This window comes from Mus caroli, chromosome X, assembly GCF_900094665.2.
Source record: "Mus caroli chromosome X, CAROLI_EIJ_v1.1, whole genome shotgun sequence".
Lineage (NCBI taxonomy): Eukaryota > Metazoa > Chordata > Mammalia > Rodentia > Muridae > Mus > Mus caroli.
In genome coordinates, this window is record NC_034589.1 from 35,017,593 (window position 1) to 35,045,547 (window position 27,955).

The 27,955-nt window shown below is 38.4% G+C and overlaps 1 protein-coding gene across 3 annotated transcripts in view; it reads right to left on the minus strand.

Annotated features, from left to right (window-relative positions):
* Nucleotides 1–27,239, minus strand: part of Thoc2 (THO complex 2) — a 110,414-nt gene extending 83,175 nt beyond the window's left edge. For 2 of the 3 annotated variants that reach the window (XM_021153791.2, XM_029473076.1), the window contains exons 1-4: nucleotides 27,145–27,230; nucleotides 13,048–13,106; nucleotides 4,918–5,009; nucleotides 2,890–2,941 (exon numbers count right to left, since the gene is read on the minus strand). In XM_021153791.2, coding sequence (XP_021009450.2) covers nucleotides 2,890–2,941; nucleotides 4,918–5,009; nucleotides 13,048–13,106; nucleotides 27,145–27,215 — 274 coding nt within the window. In that variant the 5' untranslated portion in view covers nucleotides 27,216–27,230. Of the gene's footprint in view, nucleotides 1–2,889; nucleotides 2,942–4,917; nucleotides 5,010–13,047; nucleotides 13,107–27,144 lie in introns of all 3 variants that reach the window. The other variant, XM_029473077.1, reaches the window with a different exon arrangement.
* Between the last annotated feature and the right edge of the window lie 716 nt (nucleotides 27,240–27,955).

Below are 27,955 nucleotides of genomic sequence, written 5' to 3' on the forward strand. Positions count from 1 at the left end.
ATACCTACCATATAGTTGTTATAAGGTTAAGATATAAGATGTTATAAGATGAAAATTTTTAACATGATGCCTAAAGTATGAAAGCTGTTCCAAAAATAGCACCTATGCCATAATATTATTAGTATCATCATCATTATTACACATAACTCTCATTCTTTTTAAAGATTAATTTTATGTGCATGAGGTTTTTTTTTTATAGATTCCAAATTGTTTTTATTAGGTATTTTCTTCATTTACATTTCCAATGCTATTCTAAAAATCCTTCATACCCTCCCCCCAATCCCCTACCCACCTACTCCCACTTCTTGGCCCTGGAGTTCCCCTTCGATATGTACTCACTGATAAGTGGATATTAGCCCAGAAACTTAGAATACCCAAGATACAAGATACAATTTGCAAAACACATGAAACTCAAGAAGAACGAAGACCAAAGTGTGGACACTTTGCCCCTTCTTAGAATTGGGAACAAAACACCCATGGAAGGAGTTACAGAGACAAAGTCTGGAGCTGAGACGAAAGGATGGACCATCTAGAGACTGCCATACCCGGAGATCCATCCCATAATCAGCTTCCAAACGCTGACACCATTGCATACACTAGCAAGATTTTGCTGAAAGGACCCAGATATACCTGTCTCTTGTGAGGCTATGCCCGGGCCTGGCAAACACAGAAGTGGATGCTCACAGTCAGCTANTGNATGGATCACAGGGCCCCCAATGGAGGAGCTAGAGAAAGTACCCAAGGAGCTAAAGGGATCTGCAATCCTATAGGTGGAACAACAATATGAACTAACCAGTACCCCACCCCCCCAGCTCGTGTCTCTAGCTGCATATGAATCAGAAGATGGCCTAGTCGGCCATCATTGGAGAGAGGCCCATTGGTCTTGCAAACTTTATATGCATAAGTTTTAACTGTGTGTATGTATATGTACATATACACAGTTAAGCATGGTACCTATGGAGGTAAGATCCTCTACAATTGGACCTAAGGATGAGGAGCTGCCATGTGGGTGCTGGGAACTAAATCTCTGTTCTCTGTAAGAGCAACAAGTGTTACTAACTACTGAGCCATCTTCCCAGCCAGCTAGTTCACATTCCTCTTTGTTTTTTTAGGATTTATTTCTTTATTATGTCTACAGTGTTCTGTCTGCAGGTATGCCTGCACATCAGAAGAGGGCATCAGATCTCATTGTAGATGATTGCAAACCACCATTTGGTTGCTGGGAATTTGAACTTAGAACTCTGAAAGAGCAGCCTCTACTCTTTTAAGCTCTAGGCCATCTCTAGAGCCCTAGATCACATTCTTAATCCTAATTTCTCTACTTGTTCTGGAGTCATCCTTGTATGATTTTTTTCCTGCCTAGAGTGAGTGTGCACGAGGGGGCAGATGAAGGATATTCTTAACCAAGTATGGGATTCTAATCATGCTTGTAAAAATCGGTTGGGTAGTATGGAAGAAATTTCCCCCAAAGTAACTATATATCACCATCATGAATCCATGTTACAGTAGAAATGATCTGTAGAAAGAGTCACTTGGCTTAAAAAAATGAAGGAAAGCTATTATTTTAATAAGTCAATTTTTTAAAAACTACTAGAATTGAAGAATCGAAAAGAGCGAAAAGGGTAGTAACTGCTGAGTACTAAAGACAGACAACACTACTAAGGACATCTTTCAAAAATAGCTCCTAGAAACTGGTTTCCTAAATATAAAATTTGTGGAAAAAGACAATTGTGTTTACATTGGAATGTGTTTTGTATTAAATATTTGTTAGTATCATTTTCAAATATTAAGTATCTTTTTTAATTTTGTATAAACCAATCAATTAAATACAGTGAAGATGTACTTTATCATTCAAACCAGGACAGTTTGGTATAAAAGATTATTACTGATTTTATTTATCTATTAATTTCATTATTAATTTTATTTATCTATTAATGATTTTGCCAGGAGGGGAAACAACAGAACACATGGCCGACTCATTAGTGATCTTTCTTTCACATTTATCACTCACTCAAATATATTTTAACCTGTTCCTAAAATTGCCACTGTTCTGAAACTTGAAACATTCTCAAAAACCAAAGGAATTCATATTAGCTAAGAACAAACTCTAAATACTCAGTGAGCCATTTAATTAACTCACCAAATCCTGGGAATTAAAAGTAATAAACTAAAGTAACTCCAACTTGGCAAACCCTTAGAAGATAAGGCTTGCTTTAAAGGTAATAATATATGTCTAGCAATGTGTTTGGACTCAAAATTACAGAAAGAACATAACTGATGGGGAAGCCATGCTCAGTTATTTAATCAATAGCTAAAATTAGACAAATAAATTTTCAAAACATATTATTTGTAAATCCATGTTTTCCTCAGAGACACTACCTTTAATTGGAAATCAAAGAATTATTCATTTATTGAGAAAAAAGTCTATATGAATTCTTATATGAATTCTGGATAAATACAACACAAATTTTTTTACCCTCAAAACAAATGTACTTTTAATGATTTTGACTAATCTTACTCATTTTAAAATAAGACTTAAAAGGGAACTTTGAGATTCAGAGAAATTTCATTGAATGACACGATGTAGTTACTATAATTGCAGAAATGCAGGCAAATGTGAGAAAACTTGACTTTTTTTTACTTGAAATTAGCCCATTTAGCTCAAACTTACATAAATATATATTATCAATCAAAAAAGTATACTGTTAAATTAAATTATAAAATTTATAAAGTAATTATATTTGATTTACAAAACTATATTCTGTGTAAAGTTAAAAATGATTGAAGATTTGCAGAAAATCTGCATGTTTGTAAAAAAAAAAAGCATTTAACACGATCTCATGATCTTACACAAAATTGTTACATGCAAAATAAACATTTCCCACCTACCTAATATGCAGAACACATCAGCAAGAATAGAAGGCATATCCTCACGGAATTCCTACGATAAAAGATTTACAATCAGTTCCAGAATAGCACGGAAAAAGTGTTATTATTTCAAAACAATTCTCATCAATCAAGTAGAAGTCAACTGAAGTCCAGCATGTCTACATTAGAATTCTCCGAGGTAAGGTTCATAAGTATAAGAACATCGATTGGTTAGAAGAAAGGACTTGGGCTGCATGTGTACAGGCCTTTAATCCCAGTACAGACAGACAGAGGCAGGCAGGCAGGCAGGCTTCTGTGATTTCAAAGTCAGTGTGTCTGCAAACCCCTTGTTAACCAGGGCTACATATACATAGTAAGACCCTATCTCAAAAAAAATCATAGTGTCAGAAGATCAGAAATCTAAAAATTATATCAATTAAAAGCAATTATTCTATAATTCAAGATTCTGTGAAGATGAAATAATTATCAATTTTTCTTTTTATTTTCTTTATTCACTCTTTGTTTATAGCTTTTGGGGGGAGGGGACTGACCCAAAATCTTGTTTCTGGATGAAAGCACCAGCATTAGTCCACAATTATTTCTTGGCTTGTTACTTCCATGATCAATTTTAGAGCCATTTCCCATTAGTAAGGATCACAGTTCAGTTACTGTAATTAGTAGTTTTCTGGCACTACAGCAACCCTAAAATTCATCTATTTTCAGAGACTATAAGAGAGAAATTCAAAGAAAAAAGCTGGCAGCTGCTAGGAGTCATATAAATCCATATGTGTGATTAAGATACTGGACAAATATATATTAGTATGGAAAAGCCATGACAAAGGCAATGCAGGGTAGAAGCATATACATACAATGAAATATTCAAAATATAGGACACACTAACTTCTAAAAACACAGTATAGGTAATGTTTATTTAGACTAATTTTATAAATGGAAAAATAATTATAGTCAATTCTGCATACAGACTAAAATTATACAAACTCTCAATTTACAGAATGAAATTATCTTAGTGGTCTGTCAGTTGTTCAAGGGCTATGAATGCAAATATTCAGATTAATTAAAGAACAGAAGTAGAAAGATGCAAGGGTTTTTCCAAAGAAATATACCACTTTATAACTATGTTAACTGGAGACAGTTTCAGGAAGGAAGAGAAATATATATTAAAATTCGTCCTGTTCAAATGTACTTAGGGAGGGGTGGGGAGTATCACCACAGCTAAACTTAAAACTTCCATTAAAACTACCCAAGAAAAGCACAAAAATCATATGAAGCAGATTCCAAACTCCCACCGGAAAGAACTACAGAAACATAAAACATACAGAAAATTCACATAAATTCCCGAATACCATCTCAATAGTTATTAGAAAAGTTGGACAAATAATTTACACAAATCTAAAGACCAGTCTCACAACAGACTAGCACACCACTTGAAATTTTAAGTTTACAATAAACACCCTAACAATCAACAGTCCCTCTTCCAGTTCAAATTATCAAACAGCATGAGTCATTAGCAATCTACAGTGAATCTACATTCGAAAGTATTTGCTCTGAATCTAGCCTAAATCCTCCAATAAATGTAAGTAAAACCGAACTGGCCACTTAAAGGTTTTTTTTAAAAAAAATCTAGCTGTTATTTTCTAAAAGTAAGTAGGAAGTAGATACAAACAAATGAATGTCAGGATTATGCAACTGCAATTTAAAATAATTTAATTCGTAAAATAAAATTATAGTCATAATTATCAAAAAGTATCATTATTTGAAGAAAATACTTTATTTCTAGAGTCAAAATATTAGTTAAGGCTTTGACATCATTCCAGTACTTTTGTTTTGCTCAAGCCAGTTTTTATAACCTTTTCTTCCTTACAAACAGAAGGAAAGACTAAAATGTCAATTTTTGTAGAGCAAAAATGACTTACCAATATTACCTTTAAAACTATTATTTTGACAAAGTACATGTTATACACTTCAAAGAGCTTTGTAGCAAAAGTGAAGAGATATGGAACAATTACTGTTTTAAATAGATATACTTACGCTAATGTCATTAAGAACACTAGATGCCTGTTCATGTTTTAAATTTCCTTTAATGACATGGTATGACAACTCATAGAGAGCTTGTTGAAAATCTGTTGAACATAAAAGACATAGTGTAAAGATAGTATCTTTAACAAGAAAGGCAAACTCTGAAAAAATCTATTCTTTATTTCTCATAATTATAAAACATCAATAACAAGATATATATATCTAATAAAAGTTTACTGTAGGAGCAATATCTTTTTACTTCTACAAAAACAACATTAATGGGTTTGGGAAAAGTTAACCATTCGTTCTCCACTGTAATACAACTAGAGGTTAAGCATTCCCTTCTCTTTTTTCCATGGCTACAAATTTCACATATTCACACATTTGCTACGTACATCATTTAATATTTTGATTCCTCTTCAATACTTCCTTTTCTTCTGGTAGTCCTGGAGCTTAATGTGTGCTAAGCAAGTGCTCTATCAGTAAGCTACATCACCAGCCACTTTAATGTTAGACAATGTCTCATTAAGTTGTAAAGGACAATCCTGCCTCAAGATCCCAGGTACTGAATTTACAGACATGTACTAGCACACCTGACCCACTAACACATTTTAGGGCATTTTGCCACTGTCTTCAGAAATATTTTAAATGAGTACACTGTACCCAACAAGATATAAACAAAATTAACCATCTCCCCACTAGCCACCTTCACAGATTTGTCTAAATGTATTCAGAGTTCACTCAATTCAATCTTGAGGCTACAATAAGACCTAAGGAGTAGAGTTAAACATGATAGGAAATTTCTCCCAAAATCTAAACTTTTTCTCTTCAATTTATATCAGAATTCAAAAAAATAAAGACATATGTACAATACACACACACACATACATACACATACACACAAACAAAAATTGCTATTTTATAAGAATTGTCAACTACAAGTAACCATGCTATTATCACCACCTCATTTCCTCAACAAAAAGTCTTTTATTGACTGGGGAGTTAGAAGTTGACTGAACACCTTCGAGTCGTTTTTTTTTTCTTTATTTCTGTATAATAACTTTTCTCCTTCCAATCACTAAAGTTGAAAAACAAGGAGTGCTAAAAACCATTAATAGAGGGTTACTGACATGAATCAGTTTGTCAAGGTCTTGCCTACCATGCAAAAAGCTCTGTATTCTATTTCCTACATTTCATAAAACTGGGCATAGTAGCCTGTGATCCAAGCACTTAGGAGATAGAGGTAGACAGATCTCCAGTCAATCTCAAGTTCCAGATATCAAGTTCCAGATCAGCATGGGCTACATGACACATTCTCAAAAAAAACCTAAAACACAAATATAAAATAAAGCCTAGAAGCTAGAGAAATGTAGCTCAACATAGAGTGATTCCCTAGCATTGCTGAGATCCTGAGTTCAATCCCCAGGATGATGAAATAGAAAAGTACTCAAAGGAAACTTCCCCTAAAACATAGAAATACCAGGTACGGTGGCGTACAACCAGTCCATAGTCCCAGCATGAATTCAGAAAACAGGCGCAGGAAGAGCAGGAGTTTAAAGCCATCTCATCTACACAGCAAGTTGCAGGCCAACCTGACTACATGAGATCCTGCCCCACACCATTTCATCCTCAAAGAAACTAAAATAAAGCCTAGTTATAATCCCCTTTTATGGAAAATAAAATTTAAAAAAAAGATTTCAGGACAAAAAAAAAAAAAAGCAAGTGAAAAAAGAAATTCTTTTAAAAAAAAAAAAATCCTCACTGGAGACAGCTATATCAGGGTCCTTTCAGCAAAATCTTGCTGGTGTATGCAATAGTGTCTGCATTTGTTGCCGATTATGGGATGGATCCCCGGGTGGAACAGTCTCTGGATAGTCCATCCTTTCATCTTAGCTCTAAACTTTGTCTCTTCAACTCCTTCCATGGATATTTTATTCCCTATTCTAGGGAGGAAAGAAGTATCCACGCGTTGGTCTTCCTTCTTGATTTTATTGTATTTTAGAAGTTATATCTTGGGTATTCTTGGTTTCTGGGCTAATATCCACTATCAGTGAGTGCATATCAAGAAGGAAATGGTAAAGACAAGTTGCTTTGGTTTCATGGTATTTTATTAATAGAAACCCTAATTAAGACAGAAATTGTTATCAGATCATGAGGTATTACTATGACAGACTTGACCATGTGTTTTGACATTTACAATCTGAGCTGAAAAAGACACTTAGAGCTCAGAGATCGGGGGCTTAGATGATAAGAATGCTGAAAGCAATGCAGGTAATAGTGGTTGGGTGTTTGATGTTTCAAAGGGAAGCAAAGACTCGACCAGAGCCATTTGTGTAATATTTTGTGTTAATCATCTGTAGGTCAGCTAGAGTGGAAGAGATAACTGGTAATTAACAAGAGCCCAGAGCCCACGGCAATTGATGCTTGTTGGCTAGAGCAGAGAAATATGTGGTGATTAAAAAGAGACCAGTAAGCTGGACGGTGGTGGCACACGCCTTTAATCCCAGCACTCGGGAGGCAGAAGCAGGTGGATTTCTGAGTTCGAGGCCAGCCTGGTCTACAGAGTGAGTTCCAGGACAGTCAGGGCTACACAGAGAAACCCTGTCTCGAAAAGCCACAAAAGAAAAAGAAGAAGGGGGAGGAGGAGGAGACCAGTACAGGAAAGCTAGTTCCGCCCCTCATCTAGGCAAACACGGGAGAGCTGGTCTGGTGGCTTGGACATGAGAGCTAGTGGGCTGACCAACTCAGCTACCAGCCAGACCCAGATCCAGAGCCTTGAGTTGGCTCACCCCACCATCTATCCCATCTATGAGCTGCTGGAGTATGTGAAGGAGCCAGTCCTACAGAAGCAAAGCTACAAAATCTGCATGACTCAGGGCAACAATCCTGGTGAGAATTCAGTATTGATGGGGTAGTAGAAGCCAGAGGCCTCGAACTAGACAAATGAATCATTGCAAAGAACATTTACAAGTAAAGCCGTTTGGGCAAAAAGGTATGCTCTGTGACACAGTGTGACATACCACACCTTTCACACTAAGATGTTGGGAGTTTGTTCATTTAATTTTTATTTTTTAGTTTTTGCTTTGTTTTGAGGGGGAGGTTGCAAGGGTAGAGGCCAGATATGGAGGGACTGGGAGATGAACAGGATTAGGGTATACAATGTGTAATTCACAAAGAATCAACAATTTTTTTTAAATGTAAGAAAGGCAAAGTAAAAGTAAGGAACAGAAGACATGAATGGAATTGAAACAAAAAAATGGATTTATTGATTGTTGTGGGCTGAGAAAGTGTTGAATTAGTTAGCCCTATCTTCTTATATATTTCCTCTTTCAACAGAAAAATAAGTACCCACATCTAAGAATTCTATGATGCCTACTATTTTCATATTATCAATTACTCTTGAAGATAAGAATATGTGAGACATGAGACTCCCTTCCTTCCTGCACATAATACTGTCTGGCTTGAGTGGTTTCAAGTAGGATGTGGGAGTCATGGACATTTTTCTTTTCTGCAACTCCTTTAATAAAGCAAAGATCCACTGTTATCCACTCTAATTGGGCTAACTTGCAGGGAGGGGAACCATAGACTTGGACTGGCCTAGCTGCCCTGAGGCATATGCCTCACAGATTTTCAGGTTAGAGTCCATGGCTCATAGAGCACAGTATGTCGTGCGGTTCCCGAAAGACTAATGCATTCCCTCGACTAATGCACTCCCTCAGACAGTGAAGGGTTCAGGCCACTTTATGCTTCTCTGTATATTCCCTCAGAAGTCAAGGAAGTATGTAAGCTTGACAGGACAATTGGTCTTAGACAATCTTGTGTACTCTGAATAGCTTGCACACATTATATCCTGGCAACTACAACTGTATTGATCCTGGCAACTGCATTATAGTCTTTCTGATAAAGGTATAAAAAGCCTGATTGCTCTCAATGAAAACTGTCACAGCAGCTGGAGAAGTGAGAAAAGGCAGAAAGGCCCCAGATTCAATTCCTGGCACCCACATGACAGTTCACAACTGTCTATAACTTCAGTTCCAGAAGATCTGACACCTTCACACATATTCAAACACCAATGCACATTAAATAAAAGTGAAACAAATAATTTTTAAAAATTAACAAAAAATGGAAAAAAATGTTGCAGCCTCAAAAGAAGAGGAGGAAGAGACCAGCATCAGTGAGGCAAAATCTGGGAAATATTTCCTTGGAGTTAGCAAACAAAAGCTGTGGTCCAGGGAGGGCCAAGATTATACCTCATGCTGGCAGAAGAACTAAGTAATTTTGAAGAGTTTACTAATGATTTTATAGGCATTAGAGTAGTGGTTCTCAACCTTCCTAATGCTAAAACTAAGTCCCCTTAAAACAGTTCTTCATGTTGTGGTGACCCAATCAGAACATTATTTTTATTGCTACTTCATAACTGTAGTTTTGCTACTATTATGAATCATAATGTAAAATATCTGATATGTAGGATACCCAATATGTGACCCATGTGAAAGGATTGTTTGGGCCACCAAGAGGTGGTGACCCACAGATTGAGAACCGCTGCATTAGAGAATTATGAAGAGCAACACTCAAGAGGCCAGGAGAAGCCATTGGTAAAAGTCTGGCCTCCGCAGCAGTGTAAATCCCAGGACTGAAGAGGACATGGAGAGCAGCTGAGGCTTGACATTATGTGAGACCAAGACAGGCCATGGGTGAATGTATAGCCTCAACTTAAACAGAAGCCCCAGGAATGAAGCAGTCATGGAGACAAGAAGGCTTCATGCCTTGTGGCAGAATTGGAGTCCCTGAAGAGAACTCAAGAAAGGACAGTGGTGAAGATGGAACCTAGTTATAGCAGGAGACCCCAGCATTTTGGAGAAGCCAATGAATGCCAAGGACAGCGAAGCTATGGAGCGGAGCCATCCAGAGCCTAGCTGGATGAGCTGTGGCTGGCAGAGCAAGGAATGCTAATTCTAACCCTTTGATGCCCAGATGATAAAGAGTAGGTCCCCGGACATCAACCACTGAACACTGTTCACTGCTGAACTTTGGTTTTGCTTGCTTTGACTGTGCCCTGGTTATTTCCTCTTGGAGTAAAAAACTATGGAACTTTTTTGTTTTAACAGGAACACATAGTTGAGAGACTGGATTTTTAAAGTTACTGGAATTTTTAGAAGGACTTGATATTTTGGAGACTGGATATTTTGGAGAATTTGAATATTTTACAGATGCTTAAACTCTGAGACTTTAGCTGTTTTAAAGAGACTGAACTTTTAAAGTGTTTGAATCTTTAAAGACTGAGACTTTTAAAGTTGGAATATTTTATATTGTAATATTAACATTAATATGAGGATGAACAAAAAGAAATATTAGGGTCTAACATTTGTGTATCAACCTGACAAGGGGTCAATTGTGCTAGCTAGTTTTATGCTAATTTGACAAAAACTAGAATCACTTGTGAAGACCAAACCTCAACTGAGAAAAAGTCCCCTAACAGACTGGCCTGTGGGCAAACCTGTGGTACATTTTCATGACTGATTTTTGATGGCTGCTATAGAAGGGCCCAGTTCGATGTGGGCACTGTGACCCTTGAGCTGGTGATCCCAGGTATGCAGGGAGGGAGGGGTAGGCCTAGCTAAGCAGCACTCATACAGGACTTCAACATCAGCTTCTGCTTCCATCTTCCTGTCTGGAGTTCCTGTTCTGACTTCCATCAATGATAGACTGCAAGCTATAAAATGAAATAAATCTTTTCCTCCCCCAAATTACTTTTAGTCATGGAGTTTTGTTACAGCAACAGAAACCCTAAGAAAATGGTGCTTTAAAACTACCAAGCCAGCTAGAGTCGGAAAACTTTACACTTACATTCACAATGTGCAGGGAAACATACAACCTTCATACATGAAGAAATTTTAGTAAATACTTCACATTAGTGCTAACATTTTAGGAAAAGCAGTTTTAAGGATAGCAACTAGACAGAGGGATACTGGCACAACTGGCAAGAAACAGAAAAAGAAAAATCAATGAAATGATTCCTAATGGTATTTTGCTATACTCATAGATTGATGCCTAGCCCAACTGTCATCCAGCAACTGATGGGAACAGAAACAAAGACCCCCAGCCAAATATTAGGCAGAGCTCAGGAAATCCTGCAGAAGAAGGATTGTAGGAACCAGAGGAAATGAGGATACAAGAACACAACCCACAGAATCACCTAAGCAGGGCTCATAGGGGCTCACAGAAAGACTGAAGCAACAACACAGCTAGGTCCTCTGCATATACATTATGGTTACGTATCTTGGTATTCTTATGGGACTCCCAACAGTGGGAGTAGAATATGTCTCTGACTCTTTTGCCTGTGCTTAGGATCCTTTTCCTCCTACTGGACTGCCACTTCCAACTATGATATGAAGGTTTATACATTATACAGAATCCTACTGTAACTTGTTAGGCCATGTTCATGTTCAGTAGATATCCCTGGGAATCTGATAGTTTTGTTTTGTTTTGTTTCTTTTTTTTTTTCTTGAAAGGAGACAGAGGAGGAGTAGATTTAGAGGAGAGGGAAGGTAGGAGAGTGAATTGGGAGGAACGGAGGCAGAGGAACATAACAATATGAGAGAAGAATTTTATACACATATACACTTTTATACTTTCCTAAATTTCCAGCAGTCAACTTTACTTAGGCAAAACAAAACAAATATGTGTTTGTGACATACACACACACACTTGAAAGTCATTATGAGTGATCATACAGATTTTACTAGAATACTATAAACAAAAAAATAGGGCTTCCAATTTGCCTGGCCAGTGCTCTACTGCTGAGCTATACATTTATACAGCCCAATTATATTACTTTATAAACAAGGTAAAAATCTAGTATTTGTGGGTGTCATGATAGACATATTAAGACATTTTAATTTTTTTGTTTGCTATTTGGTTGGTTGTTTTTGAGACAGGGTTCTACTATACAGCTCAGATTGGCCTAGAACTCGCTTCGTAGCCCAGGCTGGCTTTGAAATCACAATCCTCATCTCAGCATCCAAAGTTCTAGGATTATAGGAATGTGCCACCAAACCCAGCTGAGATGTTAAGTCTTAAAACAGAGCTTCCTAAAATAACAGAAACCAAAACTTGGTATTTCATTTGTTAAAAATACTTTCCCCTCAACCCTCCAATGTTCCATCTAATAAATACATTCTCTTAAATTAAGGTAATACTCAACTTTTGGTAAAACCAAAAGTAAGTTTTTCTATAGGAAAAACACTTTTTTTTTTTTTTTTTTTTGGTTTTTCAAGTCAGGGTTTCTCTGTGTAGCTCTGGCTGTCCTGGAACTCACTTTGTAGACCAGGCTGGCCTCGAACTCAGAAGCTCAAACTCGGAAATCTGCCTGCCTCTGCCTCCCGAGTGCTGGGATTAAAGGCCTGCGCCACCACACCTGGCTGGAAAAACACTGTTCTTAATCATCTATTCACAATGCCATGTCACTACAATAATTGTTATATATTTATTTTGTTAAAATAAACTATTAATTATAAAAATACTTATTTCATGCCAAAACGTACAGGATTATCTCCAATGAAAGCTATAAGTTAAAAACACTATAAATCAAGACACAATTGCTTTCTGGCTTGTCTTTTACCAAATCCATGTTCCTAGTTTTAAATTAATGAAAGTTAAACGGTAAAATCCTAAAGAAGTAAAATCTATATCCTGCTTAATTGTGGAGCATTTTTACTTAATATATCCTATCTGTGTATTCAGCAAACACTCCTTTGCTTATATTTTCCATGACAACTGCCTTTAACAAGTTCCCCAGATACCACCTGAACACAACCAGCTTGAGCAAAAACACTGAACTTGGTTGGTAGAAATTTTCTAGTGCAACTATGACCAAAATAGTTTTTCTCCAGGATAGCTTTCTCTCTCATTTATGATTGGTACAGCTAACTATAGAAATTTAAACAAATATACAACAATTATAAAAGTCAAACAGACAAAATAATGTGTGTATCCTAGATGTCTTACTGTAAGTAACTACAATTTTACTACTGACTATAAGGTCTTAATTACATGCACTCTTATATAAAATCAAATAAAGATTTATAAAACTTATAAACAAACCAAAAATGTTAGCAATGATACTTAAAAAAAAAATCATACCTCTGTAGGTCGAACTGTCATGGCTTTTATTTTCACTGAGAATCCGGCATAAATGCAAACTAGAATTTAAAACAAAAACAAAAACACTATCAATTCTCAATCCTAAAAACAGTTGATTCCTAAGGAACAAGTTTTATCTCCTAAAAAGTATATAGAAATGCCCCAGATGTATTTAAATACCTATGATCATGACACAAAACCTTCTAACACATAAGAACGAGATCAATCAACCCATCTTTCTAAATATTGGCAATTCATTTCTTACATAAAATTTTTCTGCCTCTCATTATAAACATTGAGTAACTCAATAGTAAAGAAGAAATGTCTCTACTTGACATAGTGATGAATGATTGTAATCCTAGGATTTAAGAGGTAAAGAATGGAGAATCAGCAGCCTCTGCTACCATAGTAAATTTGATACCCTGTATAAAATAAAATGTCTCCATTTTGAACTATTTCAACCAACAGAGGGAATGGTGGATGAAAAATCTAAGATTTCTCCTTTTTTTTTTTTTTTTGACAATGGCTGAAATATAAATGGAGCACTGCGAGGGCAGGCAAAGAGAAGAGGGAATGAATAGGGTTGGATATGACCACAGTAAATTGTACACAGAAATGAAAAGATCATAATGAGACCCATTATTTTGTACAATAATATATGCCAATAAAATGATAGAATTAGAACATCTTCATTTTAAGATCCCTAATTAAAAAAAAAAAATCCACCATCTGTCAGTGGCTTTTCACACCATGGAAATAGACTAAAAGCATTATGTCCCAGCTACTGATGAAATAATACACCACCCAGAGAAAAAATCAGAATGTCAAAGAAATACTACATTCTCATCTTCAATATAACACTATAGATAACATGCTACCTGCTACAAAGTAATACAAAACAATGAAATAATTAAAGGGAAATATAGTTGAAACAAGATTGGTAAAGAATTGGTGACTACTAAACTGCAAACTAGAAAATGTTTGTGCAACCCAAAATAAAAACAAAACAATCAAAATACCAAAAGGGGCAGCCCACAGGATGCAAATTAATACACGGTAGGGAAGAGTGTCCCTTATCTACAATGCTTAGAATGAAAACTACTCCAGAATTTAATTTTTTCGTATTTCTGTTCAAAATATTTGTATGTACCTAAGATGTCTGAGGACTAAAATGTAACACAAAATGTATTTTGTTTCACATATACCTTACACATAATAAGATTTGTTTTCATGTATATGTGTATATTTGTATTAGTGTATACCATGTTCAGGTGTCTGTGAAGGGCACAAGGTGTCAGATTCCCTAGAGCTGGATTTACAGGCAGGCAGCTGTGAGCTGCCAAACATAGGTCCCAGGACCTGAACTCAGATCCTCTGAAAGAGCAGTTAAGTGCTATCAACTGCTGAGCCATTTCTACAACCCCCTACCTATAATCTTATATATTTTTAACTTTATGCACTCAACAGTTTACTGTACAGTGACAATACATTCTATTACTTAGTAAGCAGACTTGCAAGTGGACTTGCAACTGGACATGCTCAGAAAAAGTGTTATTGTAGCTGAAAGGGACTAACAGGACCTTGTTTTCCTTGGACACACTAAAACTAAATAAACCATGTTCCTAAGCTGTGTTCTTTCAGCCTATATCAGTAATGGAAGTCTCTACTAGTGGTATCTCAGTACTCAAGAAGTTTCAGACATTGGAGCATTTCCAGTTTCAGCTTAAGGATGTCCAAATCCTCTTCTCTCCCTCCCTTTCCTTTTCAGTGGAATCATCTCTTATGCTTGCAAGTGCATTTGTCCTTATATGTGATTGCTTTTGCTCTTAGCAGCACCACTTTCTCCCCATACACACTGGGTGATCTTACCCACTTCTAAGTCTATCTACCTCCAATTTTACCTGTACACCAAACGTATTTACAACTGCTACTGTATTTTCTCACTCAGATCCTTAGTAGTCATGCGAGACAAAAAAAAAAAAAATCAACCCTAATATCTAGGTTATCATCTTTCAGCACATTTGCAACAGAGTCTAAAAAATATTGTTTATGAATAAAATCCCTAGCACCAAAAAATGTATTAATTATTAATTTATGTAAATCCAGAACACAGGGCTGGGGTATAGTCCAGTGGTAACCCACTTCTTAGCATGCATAAGGCCCTGGGTTCAATCTCCAGAACCAAAAAAAAAAAAAAAATGTCTGAGCTCTGAAATATTTGGGGTTTGGGGGGTAGCTGGTTGGGGGTTTTGTTGTCATTTGGTTTGGTTTGGTTTGGTTTGGTTTTTTGAGACACAGTCTTACTATACATCCCAGAGATTCTGCCTCTAGAGTACTGGCCTGGCTTTTTGGTTTGGCAGACACAGAATCTTACCGTGCAGCCCAGGCTAGCCTGGCACACTTGATCCTCCTACCTCGGTGCCACAAGCACTGAGATTCGAAGCATGCAACACCATATCCAGTGCTGTCATTTTTTTAAAATGTCATTTAAATGCCCCATAAAATGAGAAATTTGAATAAACAATCCCTACCCAATATTTAATTATTAACAGTTGCCTACATGAAAACTACCTGTAAATCTGTATTTTTTAAACAGGGTCTTCTTATTTATGGTTGGAATATACTCTGTAGCTTTGACTAGCCTCTAATTCAATGTAATTCTGTTACCTCAACCATCCAAAGTGCTGGGATTATAAGTAGTCACCAACAAGCCTATAACAGTGTTTTTTAACTGTAGACTGAACTATCTTGTTTTTATAGAACATCATTTTTTCCACTTGAGAAACAACTAACAAGTTATGACTACAATGAACCAAGTTTGTCACTTCAAGGAAAACAGTATTTTGTTGCCCAGCCAACAAGATCAGTTCGGTTCCTTGAAATTTATAGAAGGAACATATTTGATAAAATAATTTTGAAAAATTCGTTTCTGCCACTATGGGGATGACTACTGTCATAGAGGTTTACCTGATCATCTTTGGTGGTGACACTAAGGAAAGTGTATCTGATACCATACAATGAAGTTTGTCAATATTTGGAAGAGTTGTATAATTCAGTGAAAGACTTTTTCTAAATGGCCACTATATGTTGTAAAACAACTGTGGAAGCTGGGCGTGGTGGTGCACGCCTTTAATCCCAGCACTTGGGAGGACAGCCAGGGCTATACAGAGAAACCCTGTCTCAAAAAAAAAAAAAAAACAAAGAACAAACAAAAAAAATCTTAAAACCAAAATAACAATTTAAAAAAAAAGCTGGGCGTGGTGACAATTTCATGAGTACTGTATTTACATCAATTCCACTCTACCCTTTCTCACCTCCAACTCCTGCCAGCACCTCTTTCACTCCTGTCCAACTTTTGAGTGGGTTGAACAAAGCCTAGAGTTCAATCCTCAGCACTGGAGGAAAAAAGCTTATAGATTCTGTTTATCTATTCTATCTTATGCTAATATGATGCCACAATATCACCAGTTACAGAGTATCTATGCTAAAGGTTACCCACATCCCTACACCTTGCCTCTGTATATTATATTTTGAAACTCCATTTGTTGGCGCAAAAAAAAAAAAAAAAAAAAAAAAAAAAAAAATCTTCTAACCAACCATAGATGGGGTGCTGCCTCGTTTTATGTCAACTTGACACAAGAGACAGCTATATCTGGGTCCTAAATTAACAATTACTTCATTCCAAAAGGATAAAAAAAAAAAAAAAAAAAAAAAAAAAAAAAACAATAAACATCTTCTGGTCCATAATTCATTTATAATTATTTTCTTTGCTGTTTTGCTCCTGCAGTTTAACCCATAGCCTTGCACATGCTAGGCAAACACTCTATCAATAAGATAGACCCTTATCCCTCTTCTATTGTTTTCCTTTGGACAGTCTAGACAAGTTCATCAATCTAGCCTTGAACTCACTCTGTAGCCCAGGCAAACCACAAACTATCTCAAGTTACACCTAACCAAGTTACACAATTATGTTCAAAATTAAGAATAAAAGGCCAATGTAAAACAGTTACTAAATCTATATAAAAATTGAAAAATCTCCATTATAAACTATTAACCACCCACCACCTATTAAAAAATGTATTCTACTAGACAGGGGGAGCAAGATGGTTCAGTAGAAAAAGACCTGTCTCAAAAAAGTTGCCAATAGAGAGGATTTAAGTATTCTCAGCACAAAAGATAAATATTTGATGCAGCAATTCTTAACCTGTGGGCTGAAACCCCTTTGGGGGTAGTATATTAGATATCCTGCATATCAGATATTTATATTATAATTCATAACAACAGGAAAATTAGTTATGAAGTAGTAATGAAACAATGTTATGGCTAGGGGTCACAGCATGAGGAACTGCATTAAAGGGTCACAGCATTAGAAAGGTTGAGCATGGCTGATGTGAGGTAATAGATATGGCAATTACCCTGGTCTGGTGATTACACACTGTATACATGTATTATTGTTCACATAACCAAAGATGACCTCAAACTCACTATGCAGTTCAAGCTGGCACTGAACTGATCCTGCCGCCTCCACCTTCCGTATATTGGGTGTACTTAGCTTTGCATACATGTACTAAATACTCACTGTGGGTTCAGGATATGGCTCAGTGATCACCGAGCATACATAAGCCTTGGATTTGATTCCTAGGAGCACACAAACCTGGTATGGTGGCATACACTGTAATTCCAAAGCTTGGGATATAGTTAGCAGAAAGATCAGAAATCAAGATCAACCTTAACTATATCAAGCTTTGTACCTGGAATGTATGATACCTTGAAGGAAGGGTAGCAAGGAGGGAGAAAAAGAATGAAATTGGAAGGAGCTGTAGAAATTCATGCAATTGAAATCCCAAACTCTTGAAATACTGAGGCAGGGATACCACAAGTTCTAAACCAACATGGAATACAGAATAAAATCCTGTCTCAAAGGGAGAGAGTGTAGAATTTTTTTTTTTTTATTCTTCATTATTACAAATGCCTTTGTTCCCTTGCATTTCCGCCAGCTTCATCTTCCACTACTTTCAGCAATGGTAACACATGTCTTTTTCAATAAGCCTTCCAATGACTGAAGAGAGGCTGCGTCAGTGTTCCGAACTCCTACCTATGGTATAGTCATCATTACATAACTAAGAATTAACTGAAATGTCAGTTTATATTGTCAGTCACTTAGCCACAAGCACACTTATTAGCCTGTAGATAATATTGTCATCATCTCAAAGATTTGCTAAAATTGTGTACAAAATCATTAATGGGTTATCATATTCAGGCAAGTCACTTGCATAATAGATATGTGTACTTAAAACAAAAACAAGCACTTACAACCTGAGGCAGGAAGATGGAAATATTAAGGCAGACCTGGATATAGGAGTACCCTGTCTCAAAAAGTTGTTTTTTTAAAAAGTATCAGTTTAACTATGTCCACAAATAGTAGGCCCACAAGTATCCTTAAAAGTAATTGGTCACTATCCAATCTGTCAAACACTTCTGATAAACTAACCTACATTACAGAAAGATAACAGACAAAATACTTGCCCATTATAATATGGCCTTAAAAATATTTAAATATTCTGTCTCAGCCCAAACATCAGTATTAATTTATGCCCTCAATATTTAAAAAGTTGACCAGTTTTTCCTCTTGTCAAATAGTTTTGTGCTATTATGGAAATGCTGCCTCAACTCCCTGAGAACACAGAAATCTAGTATCAAAGATCTGTGAAAATGTGAATGAATGAGTTATGTTCTTTTAATGATTTCAGAAGGATGTTATGAATATTTTTAACATGAATATTTAGCTTTCCATCTTACTTATCCCTATTTTCAGCAAAAAGGAAACACAAACAAGACCGAAGTACTTGTGCTCACAGCTTGCAAGCTTGTTTCACATGTAAAAGACTGATATTCACCTGTGCTTCAACTAGTCTTTAAAAACAAAACAGCAAGAAAGGTTAAATAGTTTAAGCAAAGTACTTGTCTCTTTTCTCAATATTATAACAAAAATACTACCCTTAAAAATAAATACGAGGGAGCCGGGTGTGGTGGCGCACACCTTTAATCCCAGCACTCAGGAGGCAGAGGCAGGCAGATTTCTGAGTTCGAGGCCAGCCTGGTCTACAGAGTGAGTTCCAGGACAGCCAGGACTACACAGAGAAACCCTGTCTCAGAAAACCAAAAAGAATAAGTAAATAAATACGAGGACAAAACCATTTTATCTTGTAGAAACATGAACTTATGAAGAAAACAAGAAATGTCCTAGAAAACAAAATAACAAAAGCTTTACCCTTGTAAGTAGGAAAAAGCAGTTTCATTAATGGCAAAGTCTCTATTTCGGCATTATAAAATAACTTAGCAAACAAAGTAGTAACTTAATAACTTCCTAACGTTGCATCAACATGATCTGAAGAATGAATTTCTCTTAACAGAAAAACAGACCAAGATTTGCACTTAACTCATGAATACAAGTTAAAATATGAAATCAAATTAAGCAAGGCTTCAGGACCAGAGATGTAGTTCAGTGGGTAGAGTATTCTGTGCCTTATGTTTGATCCCCAGTGGCACATAAACTAGGTGTGATACCATCAGTCTGTATAGAAGCCTTGTCCTTGCGAAGTGGAGGCGTGAGATTAGAAATTCAAGATCATCCTCAGCTACACAGCCAGTTCAAGACCAGCTTGGACAGACATCTTGTCTCAAAAAAAAAAAAAAAAAGAAAAGAAAAGAAAAGAAAAAAAAAAGATTCAGGGCTGGACACCAAGCACACTGAAGTAGGAGAATTACCAGACATTCTAGGCCAAGTTGAACAATACTTACAAATTATTGAATAAATCAATAAAACAATTAAAACCTTCAGGAGCCCTCTATTGTTTTTATACCTCTTGTGGAAAAAACTCATGATACAATTTTTACAACCTTTTAAAGATTTGTTCAATTTTTTGGTACATGTATGTGTGTTTAAAGTGTATGTATATGCACCAGGTGAACACAAAATTAAAAAGAGGGTGGGAGACTTATCTCCTAGAACTAGTTTGGGGCAGTTAAACCCAGGTCTAAGAGCAGTACGCGTTCTTAACTGCTAAGCTAGCTCTTCAGCACGTAAAGATTTACTTTGATTAGCTTTAATTATGTGTTTGTCTGTCTTTGAGTGTGTCCATGTCATGTATAGGTGTCTGGGGATGCCAGAGGGGATGGATTCCTGTGCAGTTAAGAGTTACTTTTTGTAGCTGGTTAGGAGTCACCCCACCATAGACAATGGGAATAAAACTCTGTTCCTAAGGAAAAGCAGTACATGTTCTTACCCTGAGCCATTTCTCCAGCCCTACCACTTCCATAATTTATCATCTAAAACTATATTTGGTGGGCCAGAGAAGTGTATTAGTGGGTAAAGATGCTTGCTGCCAATTGGGCCTGATGACCTAAATTCAATCCCCTGGTTTCACATGGTGGAAGGAGAAAAAAAAAAAAAAAACAATTACCAAGAACTGTCTTCTGTCCAGCATCCTAGCATGCATAAGTACACACACACATTTAAATGTTAAAAACATAAGTGACATTTATACATATACTCTAGAAACCAATAGTGTATAGGTATATGAGGGATGGACTGTTTTGATAGGTAAAATATTACCTAACAAAGCTTATTCCTCAAAGTTAAGATGATCTGATAATAGACAACTGGTTTTCATGGAGCACAGTACATAGTTGTGGTTAAAAGCTCTGTTAGTCATAAATTTAAAAGAAGGCAAGAGGATATATGGAAGGGTTTGAAGGGAAAAAGGGAAGGGATAATGATGTAATATTATAATTTCAAAAAATAAAGGAAACATATTTTTAAAGTCCTTGTTGTGGTGGACACAGTAAAAGAAGGTTTTGGGGGGTTATTTTTGTTTTGTTTTGTTTTGTTCTTTTTAAAGACACTAGGAAAAGGCCTACAATTATTAGCTGATGAGGAGTTGTCAGGGGAACTGCAGGTTACTTTGAGACAGGAAGTAAAAGTCTGAGACAGAAGCAATCATGATCTATAGCCAAAAGTTCCTAGTAGCAGCTTAAATAGGAAACCTTTCTTGCTTAGACTGCCAGAGGCACAGTTTAGGGGGAAAAGCAACTGTTAATTAATATTGATTAATGCAGTAGAATGTTAATTAGATGTTTATTCCTAATGTCTCTGCCTTAGCACTATCTTTTCATTACATCAGATATACTGCCCTGAAAATTGTGGTAGTAGTACCAGGAATAAAAAAATTAAGGAATATTTCACTAAAAAAAAATTACTTGCTTGAAAATTATGAAAATGCCCTATACAGTTTGTGGTTTTGTCTTTTTTTTTTTTTTTTTTTTATGGTGCTGAAGACAGGGAACTCAGAGCATGCTATAGCGACATTTTTGAGAATTCTGGACTTTTGGTTTCTTTTATAGGAATGTGCTTTTAGCTTAACCCCACATGAAGGGATGTGGGGCTGCTTCAGACTGTCTGCAGCAGGTGACCATGATTTGCCTTGTGCTCTAGAAGAAACACAGTTTTGGCAGCTGCAGATAATTTCTGCCATTGTGTGACATTTGGAATTCTGGGAACTTTACAAAGGGTACATAAATTCAAGGGACACCCCCACCCAGAAGTTCGATGGGGGTTTGTTGCAGTTTGTTAGTAGCTCTATGGTCAAAGAAACTGGATTCAGGGATCTCTTCTCTCCTCCTCCTCCTCTTCCACCTCCTCTTCCATCTCCTCTTCCACCTCCTCTTCCACCTCCTCTTCCACCTCCTCTTCCATCTCCTCTTTTCACCTCCTCTTCCTCCTCCTCTCTCCCTTCCCATCTCTCCTTGATTCTCGACTAACTAGTGTTAGGGGGTGAAACCATGGGGTTAAAGGGTAAGAAAAAGAAGAAGCCAAAAAATAGCAAAGACCAGCTACACTATGCAAATTGCTTTATCTCTGAGCTTATTCTCACCATCATGTTGCTTCTCTATCACTACAGACCCTGTAACTCTCACAATAGCTATATACTGCTACGATGCTACAAACAATACAAACTTGGGAATCTCACGGAACACAACACATACTTTAAAAAAATTCAGGGCTGGAAAGCACTTGTTGCTGTTTTATCAAGGAATAATCAGCTAGCCACTGAGATCCCAATAGTGAGGAGGCTAAAGCAGGAAGATAATGAATTCAAGGTCACCCTGGAGTACAGAGCAAGTTCCAGATCAGCCTGAGTGGGCTACATAAGACCTTATCTCTAAAAACCAAAAACATTTAAAATTATTAAATGAAAAGGAAAAATCCTAAGAAATAACTTTACATATGGCATACTCGAAAAATCAAATGTATTCACTCTACCCTCACTTTTAGCATTTCCAGTTGCTACTTCATATTTAAGACATTTTTCCAAAGAATTTTTGTAATATATTTACAATATTATTTGTTTTAACAAGATGAAAATGCTAATGTATGTAACATGATTTTTAAAACCTCTAAAATTAAGCTCTATGAAACAAAGTTTATACATAAGGAAAAGAAGACAAATGAATAAAAACAGAGTAGAGGATGATGATGTGTTTACAATATCTAAATAGTGATTGTTAAAAATATTTCATTATGGCAAGACCTGACAGTGCAGTCCTGCAATCCCAGCAACTTGAGAGAATGGAATGGGATGGGATGATTTCATGTTCAGTGCTGGCCTGGACAACTGAACAAGACCCTGTCTCAAAACAGAAAATTAAAGGTCTGAGGATGTAATTCTGTTGGTACAGTGCTTGTCTTAGCATATCTTATGCCCTGGGTTCAATTCTCCTGACTGAATAAACCGGGTGTGGTTCGCCTTTCTAGAACTTTCCAGCACTTGGGAAATAGAGGGAAGATCACAAATTTAAGGTCATTCTCAGTTATACAACTGTTCAAAGCCAGCTTAGGATACATGAGACACTGTCTTTAAAAAAGGAAGCCTGCCTGTGGTGGGGACATACCTTTAATCCCAGCACTTGGGAGGCAGACCAGGACAGCTAGAGCTACACAGAGAAAACCCTGACTTGAAAACCCAAAAGAATAAAAGAAGAGGAAAAGGAGGGGAAGGAAGAAGAGGAGGAGGAGGAAGAAGACGACGACGAGGAAGAGGAGAAGGCCCAGCACTCGGGAGGCAGAGGCAGGCGGATTTCTGAGTTCGAGGCCAGCCTGGTCTACAAAGTGAGTTCCAGGACAGTCAAGGCTACACAGAGAAACCCTGTCTCGAAAANAGAGGCAGGCGGATTTCTGAGTTCGAGGCCAGCCTGGTCTACAAAGTGAGTTCCAGGACAGTCAAGGCTACACAGAGAAACCCTGTCTCGAAAAAACCAAAAAAAAAAAAAAAAGAGGAGAAGGTGACAGCAAAATGGACGGGGCATAAAGGAAAACAAAATCAATATATTTACAGATAAAACAGGAAATTATTATTTTAAGCATGCCAAAAACCACATTTCTAAGTGTACATATACGTATGTGTAAGCCATGAAAATAGAAAGGTACAATGAGAGAGGAGGAGAGAATTCAAGTGAAAGAAAAGGGTAGATTAAAAATAGGTGGCAATGGTGGCATACGCCTTTAATCCCTGCACTTGGGAGGCAGAGGCAGGCGGATTTCTGAGTGTGAGGCCAGCCTGGTCTAGAGTGAGTTCCAGGGCAGCCAGGGCTACACAGAAAAACCCTGTCTCAAAAAACAAAATAAATAAATTAATTAACAAAGAGTAGGTAATGAAGGTCAGCCATGGTGGTGTGTGTGTATGTATGCCTTTAATCACAGCATTTTCCAGCCTGCTCTACAAAGTGAGTTCCAGGCCAGCCATGGCTACAGAGTCAGAGAAGAGAGGAGACAAGAGAAGAAAAAAAGACAAATAAGAGAAAAGACAAAAAGACAATGGCAGGTCTAGTTAGGAAAAAAAGGGCCATCAAGAAGTGGGTAGAGGAAAGCAGTAGGGAGGAAACCAGCAAACTAAAACTATGACACATGTATGAAAATGTCATAATAAAGTGTTATTACTCTGTATGCTAATATAATAATTTTGTAAAGGGCTGAAGATATAGTTTCGTAGTAGTAGCTGCTTAGTATGTACAAAGCCTCTAGATTCATTCACCAGTAAGGCAAGCCTTAGAATATTTCGTTATATTAAACAGCTTCAGTTTTTGGATTTTTGAGATATGTTTTAGTTGTATAGCTATGTGTATGTATGTGTTTGGTGTGTGTGTATGTGTACAGGTGCCTGTGAGACCAGAGGTTTTAGATCCCTTGGAGCTAGAGTTACAGGAGACCATAAGCCATCAGATGTGGGTCCTAAGAACTGAAGTAAGTAAAGGCTCTTAACTCCTTACCCCAGACAGCTCTCAAGTCTTGTTTCTTTTGCCTTTTATTGTTTTGTTTCCAACAAAGTTAACTGTGTAGCCTCTGCTGACCTCAAACTCCTGGGACTCCTTCCTTATCCTCCCAAGTGCTAGGATTACAGGTGTGAACCACCACACCAAGCTGTGCCATCCAACTTTAAATTCTCAGCTAATGTAGTGGGACATGCGTATAATCTTAGCACCCAGATGATAATAAATTCAAGGTCAGTATGAGCTACAAGGTCATTGTCTCAAAAAAAAAAAAAAAAAGATAAGTTCTCTCTCTTTCTTTTTCGAAACAGTGTTTCTCTGTATAGCCCTGNCTGTCCTGGAACTCACTNTGTAGACCAGGCTGGCCTCGAACTCAGAAATCCGCCTGCCTCTGCCTCCCNAGTGCTGGGATTAAAGGNGTGCNCCACCTCGCCCGGCTTTTTTTTTTTTAAGATAAGTTCTCTTACAGAAATTATATTTATATAATCATTAAGCTGTCACACTAATTTGAATCTACTGTACTTCAAACCCACAATCCACAAGCTATACAATAAATACATGAAAATCCTAAGTACAGTTTTTAAGTAGCTCTTTTAACACTAGGTAGCATGGATCATGTAAACACATATGAACTCAAAATCCCACTTTATATTCTTGGCTTCATACACCACTTAGTTTTTCTCCACCTATTGCCAGTCAGAAGTTAGGCAGGGCTCCTCCTCCTATTCTAAAGTGGAAGTAAAAACATTAAACTGTTAAAAAACAAAAACAGCTAGGCCTGTGGATGTAGCTCACTGATGGAGCACATGCTACCCCTCCACACACACACAGTGAAATACATCCAGAAGTAGGGAGCTGAGAAACCCACAAACAGGACAGTTCACAAATGAATCCGCTTTAGATGCTAAATAAGGACGCACTGAACTGTCTGCGGAGGCTCTCCCTCCAATCTGGCCCGGTTCCCTCGAGCTGCTTCCCATCCTGCCTTCTCAGCACTCGGGGCACCGGACAGACAGGTAGCTGGTTAAACAGCACATAGAAAGTAAACACGAATGCTTCTCTTAGATGTGAGACAGACCTCTGAGTTAACAAAACTCGAAGGAACTGGAAGTATATACTGGAGGACAAGTCCTACCAAAAAGAAATGAGATGCCATCCCTTTTCTCCACGGGCCTCTCAACTCATTAGCATACAAAAGTAAATATGCAGGATGTCTGAGGCCAACTAATCGCCAAGCAAAGAGGTGGAGCCTGCATGCACAAGAGCTGTCCCGAGAACTTTAAATTTCTAAAAGCTGGAATAATATTTTAATAGCTATCACTTGGGCACTTACTATAACCCAAGGGCTTTACAGACATTAACTCTTCACAACAATCCTTCGAGTAGAACGCTTCTTATTCCCAATTTACTCAAGGGGAAATGGCCCCAAATGGTTACGAATTTATCCAAGGTCACTCAGCTGGTTAAGTGGGCTAAGCTAGCCACTTACTCAGACAATCCAATTCTAGGACTCACGCAGTTAACGTTTCACAGAACAGCAAAAGGATGTGGGAGTAAGTCAAGTCACAAGAGCTTGGTGTACCGGGTTTCTTTGAAGTAACAAAGTTTTAAAGATTCCTATCTTCCCGCGAGCAACTGGGAATCTGATACTGGATGAGTGTGGGAGTGTGGAGGGAGACAACTCAAGCAGCCAGAGAGAGTTAATCTCACACAGGATTGACTGCTAAGCTTCCAGAGCTACTCAGAAGAAGAAATTACAACTTCTTTTTTTTAATCAGTGGTTAATTCTGTCCACTTAAACGGGGAGTCGGGGGGGGGGGGTGAGGTGGCTATTGGGAGGCGCGAAAGCCGCTACTATGGGAAATTACCGGAGAGGGGTACAAAGTAAGTTTACGACTTAAAGGATACAGAGACCATCCTAAAGTGCTAGAAAAGCCTCGAGGAGGGCGAGCACTCGCTGCAGTCCCAGGCCAAAATGGGGTTCCCTAAACCTTCTACCAGGAAAAGTTGAATCCCATCCCGAAACCACGGCGAGGTGACACGACGGCAGGGACTTGGCAAAAAGAAGCGGCAATCCCTGCCACACTTTCCCGAGGACCGCAGGGCCAGGGCAGCGCAAGCTGCCGCTCCCTGAGAAAGCAGAGGTGCCAAGCCTGGCTGTCCCCGACGCCCCGGGCTCCTCTGCCACCAGCGGCGAGGAGCAGAGAGTTCAGGACAGTTCGCCCTCCTAAGACTTCGGGCACAGGAGAGGCCCGGAGCCAAAGTGCGGGAGTCGCCTTAGATCGGGGTGGGGGGGGGTGCAAATAAAAAATAAGAAAATAAAACGGGACAGTGAGAGACATGGCAAGTGGTGGACCCACACAGCTCCGGCTGCGAAGCCACGGGGAGAAAAGGAGCCGAGCCAAGCGAGCTGAGTTAAGACGACAAGCGAGACAGACAAAAAAGCGACAGGGCAGGAGCCCAGGGGGACCTGGGGGGACGAGACGGAAGTTCTGCGGAGAGACCTAAAGGAAGCGGGGCTCCCGGGGACCACGGGGCTTTCGAGGAGGTCGGGGGGAAGGCAGACGCTCACGGCGGCGATAGTGGCGGCTCCCGGCTCCGCTCCTCAGTCAAGTGGAAACTCCGGACCAACCAACCATCCTCAACCGCCGCCCGGGTGCGGGTGGGGGAGGGGGCGCCGCTGCCCCCCGGCCCCTGAACCCCACTTCCGACTGAGCCCAGCGCCCCGACCTCAGGGCGGCCCGGCGCCTTCCCTCGGTCAGAAACACTCACAATTCGCCTCTCCCTGATTTCTCCCAGTTCTTTATCCACTCTGCGGGAACCACCACAGCCGCGGCCGCCATCTTCCCCTCGCTAGTAACAGTGGCCCGGATGTGTAGCTCCCGAGCGCGGGGTCAAAGGGGAGCGCCGCCCACGGGGAGTGACGGAAGCTGCGAACTCGGGTTTAGATTTCCCGCCCCACCTACTTCCCCACCAAACGGAAGTCCCGGGCCAGGCCAACAAAGAGGTGGGGGGGTGCCACAGCTCTCACCCCTACTTCCCTTTAGAACATATACACATTAAACAAAAAACAAAAACGCCAGGCCGCTGTGGCCTTTATGATCTCCCGTAATCTCTACCCCAAGCCACTAATTCCAACTCGTAATTTTTCAAGCACTCGGTCTGTTAGGCATTGGTGGATGCTGGAACTGTAAGCCATGACATGAGCTTCGGGAAAAGAGGAACATGAGATAAGAAATATCTCAACTAACGGCTAAATAGAAAATTAATACGGACAGGGCACACATAATGGATAAAAGCTGGGATCCGCATGCTCCCCCAAATCCTAACTCCTTACTTTAGCTGTCTATCTAGGGAGTATTACTATGGCGAGAAACGATGTTTAAGGTGTTATAATCTCTCTACAAAAATATTTCTTATTACAAAGAGAAAACGTTACTGTAGGAAAATATGGAAGATATCACCCTGTGTTGGTGAAAATAAATTCCACCAGGGTTAGAACTATAGCTTCAGTGGTGGCGCACACCTTTGATCCCAGCACTTGGGAGGCAGAGGCAGGCTGATTTCTGAGTTCGAGGCCAGC